Here is a 25070-nt window from a genome sequence, read left to right on the forward strand (position 1 = left end):
AGTGTTATGTCCAGCCAGAAATAAATCCCGTAAAAAAAATTGAATACAATTCTAAACAGAAATTTAACGGCCTGGTTCCAGAATAAAACGAAAACAAGTATTGCATACGGAAACTGACAAAATTATAATAGATATAAAGTTCGATAATGTTGCTGCAATATATTATATATCATTGAGTGTAATGTGATTAAATTTGAAACCATAAAAGCAGTATGTCTATTATCATAAAATGCAAGGAACAGTACGTATGATGGATTAAAACAAAAATGCCAAAAAAAGCCTGGACAAATTTCAATATTTAAACTTGAAAGAGCATATAATCATGTCAGAAAAATCGTAATAAATGTAAGCATCAAACATAGACTAAATGGTTCATATTTATTCAATCTATTTGCTCTTTATTTATCAATTGTAATTAAAACTTTGATTGATTCTCAATGTTTTTAAACAATCAAAAAAGGTATTACTAAATTTTGTAAACAGAAAAGGGTATGCGTTCGTATCACTTTAATTATTTATTTAGTATAAACTTTCAATGGGTAAAACATACATTGTTTTAATTGTGAAATTGATTAATGTGAACAATTCAATTATGATTGGATACTTTTTGGTTTTACCTGATATTAGATATAAAACAGATATGCTAGCAAATAGTTGATGACATAATTTAGGTTAAATATCTAATCTATTGTAGGTTTTTGTTGCAGATTCATCAAAATGTGAAACTTTCATAGATTAAAAAGAAATCAGTACCGAAAAGATGATGACAAATACAGAAAAGGATTGGAGATTTATAGTCCTTGTGTACTCAATCTTAAAGGCTTCTGGTAAGTCAAAAACAATTAATATATATAGGAAGATGTGGTATGAGTGCCAATGAGACAACTCTCAATCCAAGTCACACTTTTTAAAAGTAAGACATAATGTGAAAAGTTCGGTTCTACGTAACTTCGTGATACTTATCGTTTTATCAGTTAGAAAATCTAAGATTGACGAAACGCAACAATGCTGGAAAAAAAGAACACGCATGTTTGAGATAATGGTCATATTTGTGTATGACGTAAGTCTTATTACGCGTCTTTTTTTAGCCGACAAAACTGCCTCGTTCAATATCAAAATTGATATTGTGTGTATTTGTCTATTCAATAGCTAATCCTATCTGCTTATGAAGTAAAAATATTCGTGCAATTTCCTATTTCAACTGAGAGGGAATTCGCATTGCGGGTTAGAGATGCATGGCTAGAGATGCTTTTTTTCTGTCGCTACAACAACTCCATTTTGCATTCATACGATTCCCTCAAGTTTATCTCTCTTTATATTTGTTCATTCTAAATGGATTTACGAAATTTGAACATCGATTAGCTTCTGTTACCAGTTTTTCATAATAATTTTGTTTACTTTTTCATTTTTTTTTTTGGAATTTGTTAATGTCTCACTGAGAAAATTTTTAAATTCATATTTATGTTTGCCTTTTATGAATTTTAACTTTCTTATATTAGAGGGATATATGATATTTTTTGGTTTTATTTCATTATTTTTTTTTATAACTTTTTTTATATTGTCTAAGTCATATTAGTTTCGTTTTGCTTTAATTATTGTTAAGGTTATAATCTGTAATTAATTCTTTTAGCTGTAGAAGTCATGATTCCTATTAGTACGCCAGACATTGGAAACGAGGATGCGTTCCATACTGCAAATATACTGGATTATATTATAGATCTAGAACCGTTCGGAGTGAAGGCTAAAGACGTAAAATCAATCAGGTTCGACGTGAAAGCATGTGAAAATACATTCCTGATTTTATCAGGTTCTAATGACCAAACACAACCTATGTATGAAGTTATCATAAGTGGCTTTGATAATTCATACGCAATCATAAGACGTCGGAATGACGACTCTTTGACATCTAATAGTCAACATTGGATTGGAGTTGTAGAGTTGTTAGATGACCAGCGACAGAGTTGTAGCAGTTACAAATCATATTGGCTCAGTTGGGAAACTGGACATTTAAAACTTGGAGGAGGAGCTATTCTTAATAGTGATGTTATTGTAGATGGGACAGATACAAATCCCTTAAATGTTAACAAAATCTTTATTTTCTCTGGTTGGGGAGATACAGCGGAATGGACCATTTATGTGAACCGTAAGATTTTGTTTATTTTCTAGTATAGATATTATATATACACAGGGCATGTGGATTATACGTGTGGATTATAAATGATTAAATGTATCATGCATTTATTTTTAATGTGATGGAAAAATTAATACGATTGTTAAATGCTTTTTAGGATTTTTATGTGTGAAACAGTGAACTTCAAAGAAAAGGGCGAAATTTGAAACAGAAAAAGAAAATATTGAAAGAACAGATGAAATATGCCTTAGAAAATGATAAAATTACATAATCAGCTGCTGCCATATGTTCCCCTGACACATCTCCATCTTATTTTACATCTTACTATTTGTTTAAGAAAAAAAAACACATTTGCTATCTTTTGTATCTGTTTTCTATACATACAAAATGTTCATAAATGTCAACATAAGAAAATGCTAATTTTAAAATAGTTAAATCATTAATTTTCTGTTTGGGGACATTCAGCAGAATGGACCATATATGTGACCCGTGAGATTTTGGTTATTTTCCTGAACAGATATCATATAAACGCTATAGCGTGTGGACGATACATGTTGAATACAAATGAATAAATGGCGCGGTATATTAAAATTCTTTAGAATGTAATAGGGAAATAAATGCAATTGTTGAATGCCGTCTGGGATGTTTATGAGTGAAACAAAAAAGGGCGTAATTGAAAGAACAGTTAAAATATGATATAGAAAATGATACAATTGCATACCAATGATAGTCAATGGCATGTTTTAGATTCATGAACTAAAAAAAATACCATTGTGAATCATATGCAGGCATGGGGTAATCGTAATCAGTAATCGGAACCAGCTGCAATCGATTACATTTTGCAATGTAATCTCATATAATCAGTAATAATGCAATTTATGATTACAAGCAATCATAATGTAATCGATTACAGTGTGAAAAACAGATGTTATTATGATTATTTTAAGATTACTTTACGATAGCATGCATATGAATGTATAGGAAAAGCAAAATGAGAATGTTGAATTTGATGTATGCCTTTTTGTGCTACTTTGTTACATTTGTTGTTTATGTAGTGATATTGAGATGATAACACAGTATTGACTGTTGTACCCCTATTTTTGACATTTTTACTCTTTGAGTATGTTTGTTTTGTTCATGCATCGTTGACAATGTAATGGAATTTGATGCGACTGTCATACAAGTGAGAGGTTTAGCTAGCTATAAAACCAGGTTCAATCCACCATTTTCTACATTAGAAAATGCCTGTACCAAGTCAGGAATATGACAGTTGTTATCCATTCGTTTGATGTGCTTGGACTTTTGATTTTGCCTTTCGATTTTTGATTTTCCTTTTTGAATTTTCCTCGGAGTTCAGTATTTTTGTGTTTTTACTTTTTATGATTACTTGTTGATTTCAAATTTTGTATATGAAAATGGTATTTGATAGACAAAATAAGAAGATGTGTAGCATGATTGAAAAATTATCAAACTAGTCTAGTCTTCACTATGATGAACCATTGTTCAATGTGATTAATCATATTATCTATAAAACATGACTGTATAACAAGTTTAGTACAACCAAGTTGGGCATGAGCAATGATAAAGAGTTAAGATGTCACATTGTGGGATGTATGTTGTAAACCGTTAACATGAGGAATTTATTTTTCTAAACGTTTCATTGTGACACAGAGTTCTTGTGATACAAGAATATGTATTGGATGCATTTTGTGTTTCTTGGTGAAACACTTCTAAAATTTTGGTATTAATTCATACAAATTCAATAGCAGAAAAAAGTTAGTTCTAATTAGACATTGATGTGATTTAGCACCAAATTTTATTTTTATTACATTTTTCTAAAAATTTTGATTTCCATAAATATTTTGATAATGTTGCATTCTGACTGTCTCAAGTACTGAAATTTTTTAAACAATTATATACATAATGAAAATAAACTACTGGTAAATTTATTGATATTGCAATTAAGACAATTAAATGTTAATACCATAAATTGTTTTCAAAAAGAATGCAAGTAGTGATTAACACCCGTAAAACCTGCATATCAATGAAAATTACAGAACGGGAAAGATGACGATAAATACATGGAAAAATTGGAGATTCATGCTGGCATATGTTCCCATGACATATTTCCGTCTTACTTTTTGTCTTAAAAAACCACACATTTGCTTTCTTTTGTATCTGTTTTCTATACATACAAAATGTTCCTTAATATCAACCTAAGAAAATGCTAATTTTAGAACAGTTTAAATTTAGTTGCCATATACTTTAAATAGTATCTTATATTTGTAGTTGACAATCGATTCAGTGGATTCTATTCAGGCTGTAGTCTTCAAGACTTTCGTGCAAACATTGATGTCTTATACTCCAATTCCTGGTCCAAAGCTAATTGTGCAGTAGCATGTGGTCGTATCGACATCTGTTTGGGATTTAATTATGATAGCACCACGACGTCCACAAACAGGTAATAATTGCATTGAATATAAATCTGAATTCGTTCGACTAGATTTTAAATCATTAATGTTTAATGTTTCCTGATAAGAAGGAAAACAATTATTCTCACTGAACTAGTTTACATTTTCATTTACGGGTTAGCTGAAACCCGCCTCCCCTCGCTGTGTTGAAGACCCATTGGTGACCTTCGACTGTATTCTGATTGTTGGTCTTGTTGTTGTCTCTTTGATACATTCCCAATTTCTAATCTCAATTTTAATGATTGATTTTCGCTTATATAAATTTAATTTCATCTATAAATTTACTTGTTGATCAACATAGAAGCTACTATGTTCTAAGCATTATTCATTTATTTTTCAGATGTGAGATATTGGGAGCCACATCGCCTGTTACTATAGACTTTCCCCAAACACACCAAGTTAATTGGATGTTCTACTCAAAGTGCTACGACGACAAAGGAATGTGTATTGGATGCTTTTTCTAAATATTATTTTTTATCAAAAGAAAATATATATATTCTTAATGATAAAACAACACGAAAAGCGTTTTTCAATTTGTTTTGTTAATGACACCCATATTTTTTTAATCGCTTAACACACCACATCTCAATGAAATCCGAAAATCGAATGACATGCTCGACACACTTATTATAAACATGCAAACTATTGGTGTTTCTTTTTGTGTGTGTTGTTTGAATGAAGGGTTTCTGAGTTTTATTCATATTTTTCTATTCAATTCCTGCTTTGGCAAACTAGAGATCGGATTTGCCGGTTCTTATCGATAAATTTGTCAAGCTTATTCTACTAATCTCCCGAAGTCCTATATTTTTTTTACGTAAGTACATCTCGAATCATTACTCCAATGACATTGTATTGCATTGGTTGTGTGAGACTGTATATAGATATTCAAATGATGAATGACGGTGTGCTTCGGCAGAAATAGCTTTTCCATCCATGCGTGTATCACATGCGATGTAATTTCACACAAAGTCAAAATGCTTGAAAAGACTAAATTTGCAAGTCAGACGACTAGTGTTTTAAGATCGAACAATACGAAAAACATATCGTTAGTGAGTTTTACAAAATTGTTAAAATGTAAACTTTTAGTTATTTATTGGAAAGAAGAATGCTTCTACTACATAAATATGGGCTTTTTTTGACAATACAATGCACATATATCGGGTACTAGCATCATTAAGTCATGCTAAATTACTGAAGTGTTCAAAATTTTAGCATTTTGTTAAATTTAAGACGGATTCCGTCTAAAATGAAAGTGGCCGCATTTGTGTTCATTCTTAGTTTTGAAATGTAAGTTGTATTTGACCATAATACATCACATGTATAAAGGTTTAAAATAAACATGGATGCGGCCACTTTTATTTTTGATAAAAACCATCTGAAAAGTAACATTTTTTACACAAACCAATTGAATTTACTGAAATAGACACTTAAGTGTTTAAAACGTGTCCAAAATCTTTCGTCAGATGAACCTGAAATTTGAGGCAAAAATCGGTCCTTATCGGACCTACTCCTTTACAGAACAAACTATTCTGGTTCCTTTAGAAACATTGCTCCTTATTCCGATAGTAGGTATCAATAGACTTAAACATACGGTAATGCGATATGTTAAGTTCCTAATGTCTATAAAATTTGTGGATAATTTAAAACAAAAACCATAAACAATGAATAAAGATCTGCTGTTTACATGCATTTCTGTTCCATTACATTTTGGGAATATTCCGAGGCAGATTCACTACATTGCATGTTTTATTGGGATGGCAGAGTCAATATAAGTGAAACATGTATGGTTATTCCCATATTTTAGCATTGTGCCAACATAATATGCATGGCAGTCAGCTGAATTAATACTTATCATAATACAAGAAGTAAAAATCGTATGATCCCGCTATCATTCACTAACATTATTATCCCCTTCTCATTTAGTTCGTTAAATTTCATCATCGAACCATCAGATTCCTACAGGAATTTAAACCAAAAAAAAACATTATTTCAAGTTAAGCTTTCCTCTAAGTATAATTTCTAGGGTCAATTTTTCATACATCCTGTCTCTGGTACTTTTTAAAATGTTGAAAATTTCATCGTGTGATGACAGTTTAAGAATATGAATTTTAGGGACTTTCCGTTTTGAATTTTCCTCGGAGTTCAGTATTTTTGTGATTTTACTTTTTTCCTAATGCACCAAAAATGAAAAACGAAAAAAACCAAAATAAATTGATCAGTCAAAAAACGGAAAAGACCAAAAGAAACACAACTACTCACAAAACAAAACATAGAAAATTAAAGACTGAGCAACACGAACTCTACTCTAACCTATGGTGATATCATGACCCCCGGAAAGGTAACTATATACTGCTCGACTTGGAAATTCAAATATGAAAGTCCCTAATCAAAATGAAAAGCTGAAACACATCAAACGAATGAATAACAACTGTCATATTTCTGACTTGGAACAGGCATTTTCGTATATAGCAAATGGTGCTTTAAACCTGGTTTTAAAGCAAGCTAAACCTCTCACTTTTATAAAAGTCGCATCAAATTCTATTATATTGACAACGATGTGTGAACAAAACAAACAGACGGAAAGGTAAAAGTGTCAAAAATAGGGATACAGCAGTTAACATTGTGTTATAATCTTAATTACTACAAAAACAAACAAAGAAGTAACAAAGAAGCATAAATTGCATATAAACCAAACAAATTAGCAAGAGAGATTCATTGTACATTTAGAAACTAGTTTTAGATACCAGGATTAAAATTGTGTACGCCAGACGTGCATGTCTACAAAATATGCGCACATCTGGAAGTTAAAAGGTCGAATAAAGTGTGAAGTCTGAGAGAACTAATCGAGGACCCAAATTCAGAAAAGATTTGCCAAATTCAGAAATATATTCCTGGATAGAAAAGTATTTTGAAATAATCAAAGTTTTAAAGGTCACCTCTAATAATTGGAAATTTATTTTGTCAGATTCCCGTTTTCATTCCAAGTTGAAGTACTACCTAAGCATTTTGGACCTATCTTATGAAATCAGGTTTCTCTGAATGTAAGGAAGACTTAATATATATATATATTTGGCTATAATTCAAATGCTTTTTATAGGGATCAACTCAACTTCCTGTGATTCAGCAGTGTAATGTTATATTTAAAACAGTGTTATACCTATAAATATACAATATTAGGTCAATGACGGAAAAGTATAAACTTATTTGTATGAGGAACTGGGGAAGAGCGAGGTTCTACCGAGCCCTTCTCCTGTTTTTGCCGCGTACAAAAAAAGTTTATATTTTTATGACATTGACCTAATATTGTTTTTATACTGCAACTTAAATTAATACATCGATAGCTTTTTAAATCGTAACACAAATTTTGTCAAACTTATTTTCATCCCTTAATCATGTTAATGAACCCCTGATTATGAAGAAAGTGTTCCATGATGAAATTGACATTATACAAAACATCGCTATGTTACTATATTTAGAAAATAAACACAGGTAGTTGCAGTTTAAATGAATTGAATATGATAAGTTACCTTGTTAAACCCAATGTACACAATTATATAACATTCGTTATCAGTGAGGTCTGCGTATACTTTGTACATTCAAAAATGATATTGCATCAATAAATTTCCTTGTCTAAATAAAATGTCACCACTTTCATATTGATTTATAATTCGGAACTTTGATCGAATAGTATGTTAGTTATAACAGATAAAAACATACAATTGTAGCTCTTCAGAAACTTTCATTTATGTGTTGAAGTTGTTTAAACGAATTATCAACCATATACACGATACTAATAGACTTATGCTCATTGTTTCATGAAAAAAAGGAATATACTGTTAAATGAAACGGAACATTGTCTTACAATCATGGATTCGTCCGCAGAAGGTTTACGTCTATCAATGGTTATGAAGGCATGTGGCTTATCACTGCCATTGATAAACTTACACCGGAGAGAGACTATGTATTCTTACAAAGTTGGAAACATTATTAAAAATCTAGAACATGAACCTAAGGTAATCATTGCTGGAAGCGCTGCTGAAGGTCTAGGAATGATATATGATCCGAAATTCAAACATTTGTCTTCAAGTGATACAGATATCATCATAATTGGTTATAGATTTAAGATATATGAGGATATAAACGAAAAAAGCCATGTTGAAGCCTTGTTTCCGAAACTAAATCATGTTCTTCGAGTGCCTGATATTACCAATCCAGGTTATTCAAAATTAGCCGTTTCACAAATAAGTAAAGATTTAGAAAAACATTGTGAATTCCAAAACAATAAAGTTTTCTTGAAAAATACTATGAAAGAAAAAATATTTGAAACCGAAGAACAGTTTCAGACAAATTTTAACATCCATGGTCCGGCAGTTAGTGTCGATCTTCATCCTCGAAACTTAGCTTCATACTTTGAACAAGAAGGTGGACTAACGCCAGTTAATATTGCAAACTTTGAAAAAGACAGTTGTTATGGTATAGATGACACTGATTTTGTTTTTTGTCTGAAAGGCGAAACATGGCCCGATGAAGCGTCAGAGTGGCAGGTGCGAGAAAGGATTTCAAAATGGCCAACGAAAGAGCTGCAACACGAGATAATCAACTCGGGTTATTTTCTCGCTGGAGTTGGAAGTAAAGAATCAAATGAGAGTGAAATTCAATGGAGAATGTCCTTTAATAAAGCAGAACTGCTACTTATCGAGTCTTTTAATGAAACGCAAACCCATTGCATTATGTTTCTTAAACTGTTGAAAAGCAGCAGGATTTCGAAACCAGCGGGTAAAAACATAACCTCTTATTCTATGAAAACTTTAATGTTTTGGTGCATGGAAGAAAAATCAGAGGAATTTTGGAAGTCATCAAACTTAGTGCATTGTGTTTGCTTTTGTATTTCGAAATTAAAAACCTTTGTCGAGAAAGGGTTCCTCCCAAATTATTTCATTACAAATCGGAATCAATTTAATTCGAACGAATTCACTCGGGAAATACAAACCAAAACAAAACAAAGTCTAGAAGCTTTTCTTGAAGACCCAGTAAGTGGCATCAGGTTACTTTTATCAACTTACCAAATGTATGAAAATACTCCACTTTCAACACTGACTATTATTAGTGAAGAAATGTTCATTGAAGAATGGCTGCGAATAAGAGTGGCAATGGCAAATCAGTTTCATGTTACTAGTGTTCACTCATTCCTGAATCTTTATGATGGACACAACATTTCAAATATTTATCTGAGATGTACAGAAGTGCTTGATAAACTTACTTCAATAAGTTATGCACAACCGTACAAGAAGCTATTGCAAAATTGCATAGTAGTTCAACAATATATCTTAATGAAAAAAAGAAAGGAGTCTTCTGGACTAATTGAAAGTTCAGACACAAAAAATGAATATTTAAGAGGTATGATATCGAGTGTTACTGACCTTACACACTCCAGCCTTCGTATTGCTACGTGTTGTTTAGATGATGGTGTAAAGGATGAATGCCTAAAAATTATACGAACTGTGACAGCCAACCAAGGCAATCATCTGTTCATGCAAAGCTATAGTCAGTACGTTAAACAAGTTCTTAACCGCACATTCGAGCGGTTTCGAAATCTCTCACGTATCGCCAAAATTCATGAAATTGCAATATCTAACAGAATTATCGAGCAAGACTTGATTATCCAAGATCCGTATAAAACAATAGAAGAATTAGAACACTTCAAGAAGGAAGGCTATGAGATAAGTGTGTGCAATGTGTTCACTCTTGTTTGGGAGAAATGTTGGTTTGATGTTACATTTATGACTGCAGAATTGCCAGTTTTACCAAAACCAGCGGCATTGGAGTTATGTATTGACTATAATTAGTTTTCATCCATTCCTTTATGGACTCCTTCTTGAATTTCTTTGGCACGAGAAGTATGGTTCCCCAAACAGTAACAAAGAATCAGTTCTAGAACAAATGGAAAACTGCGTTTCAAAGTTACCAACTGAACAAAAGTATAGCGGACTGAACTTTATTACCTATTGTTCTTCGTTACAGAAAGATTATTGCTCGGCCTCTAAATACTTGATTCAGTCATTTAATCTCAATCCTGTCAAACAAAACGTGGCATATCTGTATATTAAGTATATCATCAATCTTTTGCGGATAATTTCGTCCAACCGTGACTACGATAGGTTATTCTAAATATGGTAAAGTTGTTGTAGATAAATTATGACTGATTTTGTTTGTGTGTGTTTTTTTATCCAGAAACATCCATTTATATTAACATGATAAATCTTTATAGTCTCAATAAATCATCTTTGGTATGTCTAATAATTGTGCTCATTATAATAAGAAACCAAGCAGGGAATATAAAAGAAACTAAAGGGAACCTGATATGAATAAACAGATCACGTACGCTGTTTTTATTAAAATAAGCAAACTGAATGATGACGTGAAATCGCTTTATTGGTGTCGTTAGCAGGTGCTAAGGAAACGGACAGTCTCAAATGAAGCGTGGTCCGCCATCAAAACGAAAAACAAAACGGTTTTTGTGTGTGTACTTAAGCGCAAGCGTAGTGTTGTTGGTCTTGTTATGAAATAGCATTTTTAAACATGGCGGCTGCTCACATTTCTAATTTCTAACACAGTTCCTGAAAGAATTACAAACTTTCTTCTTGTATGAACTCCAATTTAAAAAAGGTGACTTAAAAACTGTGAATTATGTAAAAATAAAACAAATCAATACTAATTTACCCGCGTGTTACGTATAAATTGTGTTTACAGACTTAAATAGACTTTTCTAATGTAATCACGTCTGAATAAATACATTATGTCACATCGTTTGTAGTCCAAATAATTATTAAATTGCCTTACTATAACATCATTGTTATGAAAATTCTTTGGACGAGTATTGTGAAAATAATTGTATAAATTTCGAGATTGCATGTTAGTTACGTAAGCACGTCAATATTTTTATATCCCGTGGTTTTTGACGTTGATGGAATAATATGTTCGTTGTTGTTCTCTAGTTTGCATGTTGTCACGGTCGACTATCATATCATTTATGTGTGTGTGTTTCTCTGTGATAAATGTTGTACGTGTGTTTGTGCTGAATTTCGGTTACGTAGTGTTGTCATTTTAGCAATATTTTTTAGCATTGTCATAAAGCGGGGTGTTAGGCTAGCCATAAAACCAAGTTCAATTCATCAGGTTTATTTTAAATGTCCTGTACCAAGTCAGGAATATAACATTTGCTATCAGATAGTTTTTCATATCTATGTATGTTTGCGTTTGTTTTTGTTGCACTTCAGTGTTCCTGTTGTTCTTTTGTTTTCCGCTTATAGTTGATGTGTTTCCCTCGGTTTTAGTTTTTAATATGGATTTGTTTTCTCTCACATAATTTATGACTTTTGAACTAAGTTATACTACTTATTCCTTTTTCAACATGATATAATAGTGTAGCTTGCGAGGAATAAATGAGGACTTATGCTTATCAACATGATATAATATTGTAGCTTGTGTGGAATAAATAAGAGTGTTTTTTTAGTGTTGTCGGTATGATAATAATAACTGATGTACTGGCCTAGGGCTGGTGAAACTCTCGAAAACTACTAGTAAACCTACTAAAACCTTAAAGAGCTAATTAAACTATTAAGGACCAAAGATTTACCCAATTCAACTCGAATTAGGAATCAGTTTGAGTCATAAGGGAGACATGCACATTCTTAAATTTTGAAAACAAATATCAAAATTTTGTAACAGCAAATTTAAATGAAATAATATAATATAACAAAGAAGATGTGGTATGATTGCCAATGAGACAATTCTCCACAAGAGACCAAATCACACAGAAATTAACAACAATAGGTCACCGTACGGCCTTCAACAATGAACAAAGCTTATTCCGCATAGTCAGCTATAAAAGGCCCCGAAATGAGAATGTAAAACAATTCAAACAAGAAAACTAACGGCCTTATTTATGTACAAAAAAATAACGAAAAAAAAATATGTAACACAGACATGACAGATACAAACGACAACCACGGAAATACAGAATCCTGACTTTAGAAAGGCACATACATACAGAATGTAGCGGGGTTAAACATGTTAGCGCGGGATCCAAAATGTTCATCTGTGTGGTTTTTATATCTGTTAAAATTATATTTGGTCTATTCAAATGGTGAATTCCTATGTAGTTGATTATTTTGTGGAAAGAGTACTCCTATCAATTAATAAAAAAAAACATTGGTCATCAATTTTACATTTAAAGTGAAGAGTTTCTTGAAACACACCTAAACAATGTTCCACATATGGTTGTAGATTTACAGGAATCACGGCATGATCCGGAAGTACATTTTGTTATGCATTTGTTCCATTGATTATCTTCCCTTTGTACAACCTGTTTTATAGCCTGTTGATTTCTGCAGCTTGGAGGAGCCCTGAATGCAGTAGGAATGCAAGTTCCCGAACACGTGTTAACAAGTGTCGTACAGTCAGGCGATGTGCAAAGACCTAAAATACATGTATTTAAACATTTATCCCACTGAAGTTGTCGTTGTTTACGGAAGCCATTGATATCTGTGCATTCTTGGGCTAAACTGGGATTTACAAATATGACTGAAAATCAAAAGAAAATCATTGCTTTAATTAGCAGTCAGATAAATTATCATCACAAAAAAAACTTACAAGAGCGAACAGTTTTTATCATATATCAAACATTGTTTTTTTCAAGAACTGTTAAACAAATTTGGTGTATACAACAATAAGTCAATCATATGTCGAATTATATAATCAGCAATGTCAAGTTATAGCAATAATCATAGCAGCATTGCTGAACTCAAACACACATCTCTGTAATCGTGAATTGTACTCTAAATTATAATTTGAATCAGATTATTTCCTTTGTCGAGCAGTGATCTGCTTTGCGGCACGCGACAATGACGCCCAATCAAAGGGGCATTATAGCTACGATTTAAACTAAAAAAGCGAATAGGATTTTGTTTTTGTTTCGAACATTTATAAAAGCGGCGTATTGAACTTATATATCGCTGTTAATTGTGTTTGTTTCAATTTTGTTAAAACAAGCTAAAAAAAATATCGCCAAAACACCTTTGTGCAGACGCAAGAAATCTTTAAAAGGGTTATTTGCATGTGAAGTCGAAGAAATATTTCAAAAACAACACTTGATTAAATAATATGCCTTCCGTTACAGCACTATAACAGTTCTTAATATTTTTTTAATTTATACTCTATGAACAGATATGTCCCTCCTTTAAAATATTATCCCGTTCTTACACAAACACAGACAAAATCAATTGCACAATAGTTATCAAAGGTACCATAATTATATTTTAGATCCAAAATTCCAAAACGTTGTGCCAAATACGGCTAAGGTAATCTATGCCTGGGATAAGAAAAGCCTTAGTTTTTCAAAAAATTGAAAGTTTTGTAAACAGGAAATTTATAAAAATGACCACATTATTAGTATTCATGTCAACACCGAAGTGTTGACTACTGTGCTGGTGATACCATCGAGGACGCAAACGTCTACCAGCAGTGGCATCGACCCAGTGGCGTAAATATTTATCAAAGGTACCAAGATTATAATTTAGTACGCCAGACGTGAGTTTAGTCAACATAAGACTCATCAGTGACGCAAATTTTGAATAAATTAATAATGCTGACCTTATATGTATTTTACTATTTTTTAGATATTTTTTTGTTATATAGAGCTATTGAATTAATTCTTTCGATTCTTATACATTCTCGGCTTTCGAATATTCGACTCTGAGTGTTTTTCATGAAAGGAAATCCCGAAGAGCGCATCGGATACATAAAATTGTTTAATGTGTTGTTTTTATTGTTAACTCTTTTATTGTTTTTTCTTATTTACACCAAGACATGAATAACCTTATAATAACATGATAACAGGAAAGAAAAAGTTGTAATGGTAAATTCAAGACCGAAGAACTTACCTAGAAGTATCAACACAATGATGAGTTTTTCCATTTTGTCTGTAGATAGGATCCTGTTGATGAAACGTAAAGCTGGAGTGAAACTAGGTATATTTATACTCAAATGGAAAAAATCTATCATGAAGGTTGTGTCATAAATGTCGTCTGGTTTAACCCGATTAATTTACATGTTTTTTATGTTACTGAAAAAAATGCTCTTTAATATAACTACTATATAGCCAAAAGCAAAAATAAATAAATCAGAACTAAGCGACTGCATAAGGGCGTGTTATTAGAATCTATAAGTTGTAGTCTTCATTCAAACAAATCAACCTAACGTTTACCAAGGTTTCAGTCAGTTCGTTTGTATGAAGTAACATATAGAAAAGCATATCTTAATCGCCTTGTGTTCTGAGTACGGTAAAGGTGCTCTAAATTTGTGAAAATTTTTATAACCTTCTCATACCATAGTGACTATTTATATCATTTTATATAAAGCAATATAAATTGCATTAAGATAAACGGTACGTTAAAATAAGAGCGAAACTGTTTGATCAAAACATTGCGAACCGACATCTCACATACGAGGACCTGTGACCTTCACAACCATTCACAACTCTTGTATCTAAATGAAGTTTTTGAGTAAAAGTGACCTGGTGATACGATATTTTTTGCGACTAAGAGGGTATATTATTGAATCCCTATCGTATTACACAGAGCTATTTTTGTTCGGATAGATATAAGAAGATGTGATATGAGTGCCAATGAGACAACTCTCAATCCAAGTCATAGTTTGTAAAAGTAAAACATTATAGGTCAAAGTACAACAGTCCTCAATGCTCTTCAACTTCGTACTTTATTTTGGCTTTTTAAACTTTTTTGGATTCGAGCGTCACTGATTAGTCTTTTGTATACGAAACGCGCGTCTGGCGTATATACAAAATTTAGTCCTGGTATCTATGACGAGTTTATTCAATACAGAGCATAAACAGCCAGCTATAAAGGGCCACAAAAATGACTAGTATAAAACCATTTAAACGAGAAATCCAGAAAACGAGATGTCTTTTTATGTGTCAAAATTTACTTATTACTGAACTTGTAATACTATATATCTACTTAAAGATGGAGTTTATGTTTCGTTCCAGTAGGGCAACTTTTTATGGATTTAGAATCTCGTTTTGATCTTTTTGTGCCTTTGGATCTATTTACACCTGAATATCAGATTACAGTCTTAATTAGTGGTAGATACAAGGTTATAAAGAATTTTTGTATTATCCTCAGTTCGTTGACCTTAACATTTCGCTTGCAGCAGCGACGTTGTTGTTTGTCATTAAATTTTATACGGCTAGAAAGTATATGATTTGAAAGATTAAAGTATCTAATAATAAATGTTCTCATTTGTTACAGCCTTTAGGAACATTGGAAAGTGTATGTATCTTACAATAGTTATCAAAGGTACCAAGATTATAATTTGATACGCCAGACGTGCGTTTTGTCTACATAAGACTCATCACTGACGTTCTGATCAAAATAGTTATATAGCCAAACAAGTACAAAGTTGAAGAGCATAGAGGATCCAAAGTCCAAAAAGTTGTGCCATATACGGCTAAGGTAATCTATTTCTAGGATAAGAAAATCCTAAGTTATTCAAACAATTCAAAGTTTTGTAACAGGACATTTATAAAAATGACCATACATATAATTGATATTCATCTGGGCTGGTGATACCCTCGGGAACGAAACGTCCATCAGCAGTGGCATCGACCCAGTGCGGTAAATAGTTATCAAAGGTATCAGGATTATAATTGTATACGTCAGACGCGCGTTTCGTCTACATAAGACTCATCAGTGACGCTCAGATCAACATAGTTGTACAAAGTTGTAGAGCATTAAGGACCCGAAATTCCAAAAAGTGTGTGCCAAATACGGCTAAGGTAATCTATTCCTAGAAAAGCTTTCCAAAAAAATCAAAGTTTTGTAACAGGAACTTTATGAAAATGAACATACTTATAACACCTTGATGAAACTTTCCCTGAAAAAAAAATGTGAATCTGGTTTTCGTAAATTTTTATCATTTGTTATCTTATAGTTCGTTTCTGTGTGTGTTGCATTGTCTTTTGCTTTTTGTTGCACTTCAGAGTTTCTGTTGTTTCGTTGTTTTCCTCTTATAGTTGATGTGTTTCCCTCGGTTTAAGTTTGAAACCCGGATTTGTTTTCTCTCAATCGATTTATTTCTTTTGAACAGCGGTATACTACTGTTGCCTTTATTTGTTGAAGGTAAATCCAGAAAAACAATATCAAAAGCGGTCATCTAGATTTCTCTGGTGCATGTAACATCTAGAACAATAACGAGGAGGAATCTGTCTGGTTCTTCGTGCGTCTCGTCAATCATGTAACTCTTTAAGGGGCATGTAGGGGAAATCCGTACAAAAAAAAGCCCGTTTACCAGTTGAAGGCCGAATTTGTCGAATTCCATCAGTGTCCACACACTCAACAGATTTAACTATTTTAGTAAATTAATTCGACCTGCATATGCATGCTTATTTGCAATCGAACGATCAATAAGCAAACAAACATTTATTTTCTATGTGCTCTTATTTCAAATGTGCACCAATATTATGACCAAACGAAAATCGTATGTTGCGCACGATTATATTTCTAAGAAGACGGGCCAATGTATATCAATGAAAACGAGACGTGCTTATTCTTATATAACTGCATACCTGATATCGCTAACTTAAGCATAAGTGGTTCCACTTAAACTGGACTAACCATAAACGTTGACAATCGATCATGACTGATTGGACAATGACTCGAAGTCTCTAGGGAAATGAGGTTTGTCATAATTAACACAACTGCATAACAAATCTCATTTGTTTTTAAATATGTTTGGGTCGTAATAAACTGGCATAAACACAAACTTTAACAATTTTGTTAAACCAACACTGTCGCCGCTGCGATAAAAGCACGTCACAAAGTTAATGTTAGACAAAATTCAAAATTGCATACTAATTTCCCATTTGTTCATTGTATATCTAACTCTGATGAGTCACAATCTAATTAAAATAGTGATCACTGGTTACGCAATGTCCAAAACCACAAGAGCAATGTCTCATACAGTGACAGTTGTGTGAAGGGGACCCGAAAATAAAATGGAAGTGTCTCGACTGTGACTTATTGATGTGTAGTAAATGTAAAGATAAAATACATTCTAAATTTAAGTCTGAAAAGGAACATGAAATCATTGACATAAAGGACGTGGGCCGTCAAGATAAGACAGTGGACCAAAAGAGCAAGGAAATGGACGAACAAGACCAGGAATTGGTGTCAATCTCTGGTCCCCAAACAGCTTGAGTAAGTAGTTCTCCAACTAATGATAAACTAATAAATGTTAAAGAATACCAAACCGAAAAGATAAACATCCATTTTCTAGCATTATCCTTCGATGGTTCATTATGGATTGGTGATGGAGCCAAGAGAGATTTACATCATACTTTTACATCACTACAGAATGTTCAACTTTTAAGGGATAAAGTAAAGGTCATATCTTGTTTTAACATGGTGATATTAGGTATAGCTGTGACACCTACCAATGATATTCTAATGGCTACAGGGACACCTAGCTTGATGCAGATCAAGGCTGGATCAAATAACGTGTCAGTGTCTATATACTGTGAGGATATGTCGAGAGACATCTGGAGCGTTCATGTTTCAAAAGATGGTAGAGTTATAATGGGTGGAGTCAGATTTGTTGTTGTTATGGATACATATGGTAGTTATCTAACACGGTATGAAAATGATAAAAACAAAAAACCTATATTTAAGGGACAACTTGTACATTCCATAACCAGTACGTCGAATGGAAATATTTTTATCGTAGAGTACTTTAATAAAGGAGTTATTATGTTAGGTAAAGACGATGTCATTAATATCTACACAGGACATCCGGTCTACAATTATTATATCGGCAGTTTTAATCCAATTTCCGCAGTAACTACACCACTGGACAATGATCTTGTTGCTGACAATGGCAACCATACACTACACATACTGGATAGCAATTGTCAACTTCTGACCGTCTACAATATCAGGGACATTGGAATAAGAAGACCCGCCTCACTATCTATCATTATGAACAGGCCCTTTCCAGTACTATACATAGGATGTGATGTATGCGAGTCAAATTCTAAGTCGGGAAAACTTTATAAAATGAACATAATGGAATGTTAAGTCTGTTGCCATTAACAAACTTTGAAATTAAACATATAAAGTATGTAAACAAAAAATAATAATAAAAAAGAACATATATAATGAGTCTCGCTTTTATGTTATTTTGCTAGTAAAGTGTAAAAGTTGAAATTAGAGTAGTAAAACTAAACATTCATATTATGGAAAATGTATGTCAGTGAAAAAAACTAGAGGCTCTAAAGAGACTGTGTCGCTCACCTCGATCTATGTGCATTTAAACAAAGAACACACAGGGATTCATGAAAAATTGTGTTTTGGTGATGGTGATCTGTTCGTAGATCTTACTTTACTAAACATTCTTGATGCGTATAATTCTCTCGATCTATAATGAACTTTGCCCAGTATTTTCAGTGGAAAATATTTTGTAAAAATTTATGAAAATTGTTAAAAATTGACTATAAAGGGCAATAACTCCTTAAAGGGTCAATTTACCATTTTGGTCAAGTTGACTTATTTGTAGGTCTTACTTTGCATTACATTATTGCTGTTTACATTATTGCTATAATAATATTCAAGATAATAACCAAAAGCTGCGAAATTTGATAAAAATTTCCAATTCAGGGGCAGCAACCCAACAACAGGTTGCCTGAATGGTCAGAAAATTTCCAGGCAGATAAATCTTGACCTAATGAACTATTTTGACCCTGGCAGATTTGCTCGAAATGCTTTGGTTTCAGAGATATGAGCCAAAAACTGCATATTTATTTCTCTATACTATTTTCAGTCATGTCGGCCATCTTGTTTTGCAGGCAGGGTCATCGGACACAATACTAGATACCCTCATGATGATTGTGTACAACTTTGGTAAAATTCATCTAAGTAGTTTCAGAGAAGGTTTTTGACAACGGATTTTCGGATTCATCTGAAAATTTCAGGGCAGATACATTATAATCTAATAAACAATTTTACCCCTTGTCAGATTTGCTCTAAATGCTTTGGTTTCAGGGATATAAGCCAAAATCTACATTTTACCCCTATGTTCTAATTTAGCCATGGCGGCCATATTGGTTTTTTGGCCAGGTCACCGGACACATTTCTAAATCTAGATACCCCAACAATGATAGTGGCCAAGTTTGTGTAAATTTGGACCAGTAGTTTCAGCGAAGATTTTTGTAAAAGTTAACGACAACGGACGCCAACTGATGAGAAAAGCTCACTTGGCCCTATGGGCCAGGTGAGGTAAAAAGGTACAGGACCAAAAAGTCTTTGTGAGAAATAAGTGAGATGAGACAGTGCTTATACAACTGCGTACCAAAAATCGTGGATGTAAATGTTATTTCCTTTAAAACTGACTGAATAATAAACTTCATCATGTTAAATTTCCAAAAGTTGTTAAGGTCAATAGACTATGACTGGAGGGGCATGACCAAATAATCTCCATAAAAGTGAGATTTGCCAATGTTTACACATCTGCATACCAAATATCATTGACCTACCTCTAATGGTTCCCCATAAACTGAACTAATCAAAAACTACTATATGTAAACTAAGCAAAACTTTGTCTGAGGGGTGGGGCCAAATAATCTCCATGGTAATGAGATGCACCAATGCTAATACAACTGCATACCAAATATCTTTGACCTACCACTAGTGGGTCACCCTCAAGTAGACCTAATAATAATATAAGACGTTTTTGACTCGGCCACCACTGCCTCCACAAAAACACAGCATACCTATGTCTCACCTTTTGACTGTCAAGACAAGACAAAAAAAACCAGTCTCCTATGTTATCATCAATGTTTGTAAAAATATTGAAAACACGTTTTAAATTTCTTGCGTCCAAAGTGATTTTCTGGATTTACCTTCATCAGGAACGCTCAAAGCCAAACATTTGAAATCTGTTGATGTATAAGTACCGAAACCGTTGAAGAACTATAAGTAATAGGTTTGTTGTATACATAATGTGACAAAATAGCGACAAGCATAGTGCATGAAAAAACTCAGTCATCTGTAATGGCTACAAAATAGTTTGATAGTTACAACAGGAACTTATCAAAATATAACTCATATTTGAGATATTTGTTCTCAAATGGACCCTCAATGCAGACAATGCAATCTACCAATCTACCATAGCAACTTGACTTAGTTGTCGAATATTCACTAGTTTTGAAGGATTTTTGTTATTTGAATATATTTTCAAGTTCATAAACTGTGATGTTTATTGATAACAAGTGTGTGAGTTTTTTTGTATACAAGTTGCATGTATAAGTTAATCTAATTTAACAATCCATCTGTACCATATCTCAAGTCATATGTCCACAATTTACAAAAATATTTGCATGCAAAAATAAATGTGGACAGATGTAGGGAGGTGTGTACAATCATACAACATGAACACCACATTCCAAAAGTTGATAACCCATTTGGGATATGAAATAAAAACAAGCTCTGTACTGGTATCTGATTTTAATTTGTAACCATGTTACAAAGACTAAAATGATCTCATAATGTATGATAAAAATTTCATGTTTATTTTACAATGGCAACCTTTTAATGCTATACACAAAACAATAACAAAACATTGATCAAATGGCTACCCATCATGCTATAAAAAAAGCTGCAACATAAAAGTTGTTACATACAGTACTGTAGATTCATTATTATTCAAAGGATCCCAATTTTCAAAAGATTTCCAGGAGTAAAGGTGAACTATGAATTCAAATTTTTAACTATAAAAGTTAACATTTTCTATAGGCATGATTGTAGACATAGGCAAAGTCACCATATCAAATATCAACAAAATAGGTTTTTTCTCAATACAGGAAAATTGGTACTTAAAAAAATAAATGAATCTACAGTATGTACATGACTAATTCACAGATTATGTACTCCATAACTATGGTTTATAACTTGTAGTGAATCTCTCCAACACATAATCTTAGGAAATAACATAACAATCATAAGCTGCTTGTAAACAGATCAATGCTGTGGATTCATTTTCATTTGTGCCATACCAATTTTTGTGGATTTCATGGCTAGATGTCAATCTTCAAAGAAAAATTTTTTTTTTAATGTTTCCTGTATGCAGACTTTTGTAAAAACCAAGAAATCAAATATCCATGAAAATACTTCTTTCCTAATCTAAGAAAATTGGTACCCATGAAAATTAATGAATATACAGTACTTGAACTACACAGTTATCTAGTAACTTCAGTTGGTTAGGAAAGGAAAAGAATTTGTAAGTTCTGGCAAAAAATCACTACATACAAAGATTCTTTTAAAATCAATATTGGCAAGCAGCTACTTAAATGGTTGAATGCAAAATTATTTGCAATCAAACCATAAGTCTGAAACTCAAAGAAAAATCATATTTTCCAATAAAAAATAAAACATCAAAGAGATAAGATATTTTGGTATTGGTTTGAAAAAAAGACTTCAATAATTTAAAATAGGGATTTTTTTTTTTTTTTATCTATACTGGAAAGTTCATATCCTGAGAGATTATCAAAGAATAAAATGTATACATCAGTTCCCCTTTAGATGAGTCCACAAGTCATAGACTCCCCATTTTCTGAAATTATAAGTCCAATGTTGCATTTATTGAGTCCAAAGACGCATTGAGGATAAATACTTAAAGACTAGACATGCTAAGTTCTCAATGGAAACCTTCCTTAGACAACCAACAATCACTAAAATTATTAAACAAATTTTAAGCAGAGAACAAATCCAATCAACATCTATTGGTAATTATATGCTATTGGTGCACAGCAGATTTTTGTCTATGTTTCAAATTGCCATTGCAGTACATTGGGCTTTGCAATCATTAACAGCAGATTATGTTCCGTGTAGTACATGTACTGACTGCATCAGCAGTACTGATTGCCAATTTAAGAGTGTGGAGAAAGTTACAGGGTCCAAAATTCCAAAAAGTTGTGCCAAATATGGCTAAGGTAATCTATGCCTGGAATAAGTTAATTCAGTTAGAGAAGGCTTTAAACTAAAATAACACTATATATTTTGTGCGTCAGAAGTGCTTTTTTGGATTTTCCTTCATCAACCATGCTCAAACCTAAACATTTGAAGGCCAGGTATACATAAATATCTAGAAACATTAAAAGCAAGATGGGTGCCATAATAAGCAATAATACCATTTATGATTGACATAATTTAAAACATCTAATTGTTTTCTACATAATTAATTTAGTGTAAAATGGTTTATACAACAATTTACATGTATCATACAAAATAAAAATTTCTTCAATAATGATATAGGTATTTATTTACACTAACAATGTAAAATGACACACTATAATGTATGTAATGCTCAATGCCCAGTTATGAAATATGATAAGTATATAAAATGATCTTTTCCTGCAGTACATTGTATTCAAATATATATAAATGCTTCTTCGTACATGAGATTTAAACTTAAGTCAATGGTTATAGGTTATGAAGGTTAATTAACCAATCAAAAATTCTTCTTTGTATTCATCTTTTGTTTGTAGGTTATAAACATCTTACTCTTACATTCTAAATTTTGATAAACTTTCATTGTTTACACAGATCTGTGTGAAGTAATTATGTTGGTTATCAATTAATTGTACAATTTTAGAACAACATGTATTTATGAACAAAAAAGTAAGTTTGTGACAAATCAACAGTTGAATGTTTACTCTTTCATTAGTGTTAAATAAATTCAAAGGTAATACTGCTGTTCATATTCTTAAGGTTTATTTTTCACAAATGAGATTATCTCCTTTTATCAGAAAACATTTTGGGCCTAAATATTCTTAATTCTAAACATTGTGTTTCCAATTATGAATGTACTATATCCATAGAGATGTAATTCATCTCTTATTCATGAACAGTAAATTATCAAATTTAGGTATTAAAAAAAAACACTTTTAGAGTGGAACTTTTTTGCACAAGAAAGGACTGTAGAATGTGTTTCTCTTAATCTTATTTTCAATATTCCTTTTATTTAAATTCTGTGTCCTCCGTTTCTTTTCAAGACATGGTTGTCTTTTTTTCACATATCACAATTGAGAAATGTTAATGAACAAATAGGAAATATTATGTACTAATTGAATTCTAAACATTTACCATTAGACCATAACAAGTAAACAACTTAATAACTAAAAAATAAACAAGCAGTCAGATCAAGTATAATTCAACTGAAAATTAATTTGTATTGAATGAATTGACTTAACAGATTTATTAACCTTTAGTTCTACATTCTGAGGGAAGATGATATTGTACAACATTGAGCTCATTGCTTTCATACAAAAATGTAAAACAAAAACAAATTTCCGTACAACAAACATTCATTAAGTGTAGAATAACTACTGACCTTATATATACACTAACAAATTTAACAAAAAGAACTCCTTTGGCACATGTTAATAACATACATTGTTTAATTTTAGGTTATATCTACGGACTAAAGATATTTTTCATTTAACCAAATTCAGAATATTTTGCAAAGGGAAAAATATAAGAGAGCTGACCATTGGATTGAGGTTCAAAATGCATAGGTATTACTACAGCAGGATAGGACAAAAAGAAGAATAATCATATATGATCATATTCAAAGTGAATGTTTTAAAACCATTTTTGGATATCTGATTCTGAATAAACTTTGAACGATTTAAAAAATAGAAACATACATCACATTTTTGTTTACCTCAATTCACATAAGTTCAAAAATAAGGAGAATTCTTCAAAGTTCTAATCAAGAATTGAAAAACGTAAAAAAAAATGTGATAATCTTTCAAGGAAATCTTGTCACTAGCTATCTCCGAATAATTCAAAAGATATCCACAAAGCCTATCATTAACATAGTAGATGTACAACTTCATGTCATGTATTAAAAGTATCTGTGCAAGAGTTGTTGAATTTTGTCATACTAGTTTCAAAGAGTTACTGATTACCAAAGAATAACAGTGAAACAGCAGATAAGGTTTATATCTATCACTTCAACTTTGCTGTCAAAACCTGTGTTACATAAAAATATTACAACTAAAATCAATTGTAAGTCATGAAAAATTCAGCACACTTACAATCAATCTTAATCATAAGCCAGGAGAATTAATAAATTGACTATATTCTATTTAAAATTATTACAATATTTATGGTGATGATGCTTTTAAAGTTGATTTAAGTAATGACATAGGTTCTTTTCGTCTTTCTGAACATGTAGCAGAAGTAGCATGGTCTACTATGCTAAATACAAACTGTAAACATCCAACTTTTATATAACTCCCATGATGCAATAGAGCTGTGCCTTCCCATCCTGCACCACTTCCTCCTATTAAACTAGAACTACTTCCTTTACAGTTGCAAGGTTTCTTAATCTGAAAC

At 32.0% G+C, this 25070-nt stretch overlaps 2 protein-coding genes across 3 annotated transcripts in view; one reads left to right on the forward strand and one right to left on the reverse strand.

The window, feature by feature from the left end:
• Positions 1-702: 702 nt before the first annotated feature.
• Positions 703-5093, forward strand: LOC139528355 (uncharacterized). Its single transcript, XM_071324300.1, has 4 exons — positions 703-827; positions 1631-2143; positions 4421-4592; positions 4943-5093. Exons 1-4 carry the CDS (start codon positions 761-763, stop codon positions 5064-5066), a joined length of 876 nt encoding a protein of 291 aa, XP_071180401.1. The 5' UTR covers positions 703-760; the 3' UTR covers positions 5067-5093.
• A 16068-nt stretch (positions 5094-21161) lies between these two features.
• Positions 21162-25070, reverse strand: part of LOC139528356 (PHD finger protein 12-like) — a 48908-nt gene continuing 44999 nt past the window's right edge. The window contains exon 15 of one of the 2 annotated variants that reach the window (XM_071324301.1): positions 21162-25063. In XM_071324301.1, the coding sequence (XP_071180402.1) occupies positions 24839-25063 (225 nt within the window). In that variant the 3' untranslated portion in view covers positions 21162-24838. The remainder of the gene's footprint in view (positions 25064-25070) is intronic. The other variant, XM_071324302.1, reaches the window with a different exon arrangement.

This window comes from Mytilus edulis, chromosome 6 (genome assembly GCF_963676685.1).
Source record: "Mytilus edulis chromosome 6, xbMytEdul2.2, whole genome shotgun sequence".
In the NCBI taxonomy this organism is placed as follows: Eukaryota; Metazoa; Mollusca; class Bivalvia; order Mytilida; family Mytilidae; genus Mytilus; species Mytilus edulis.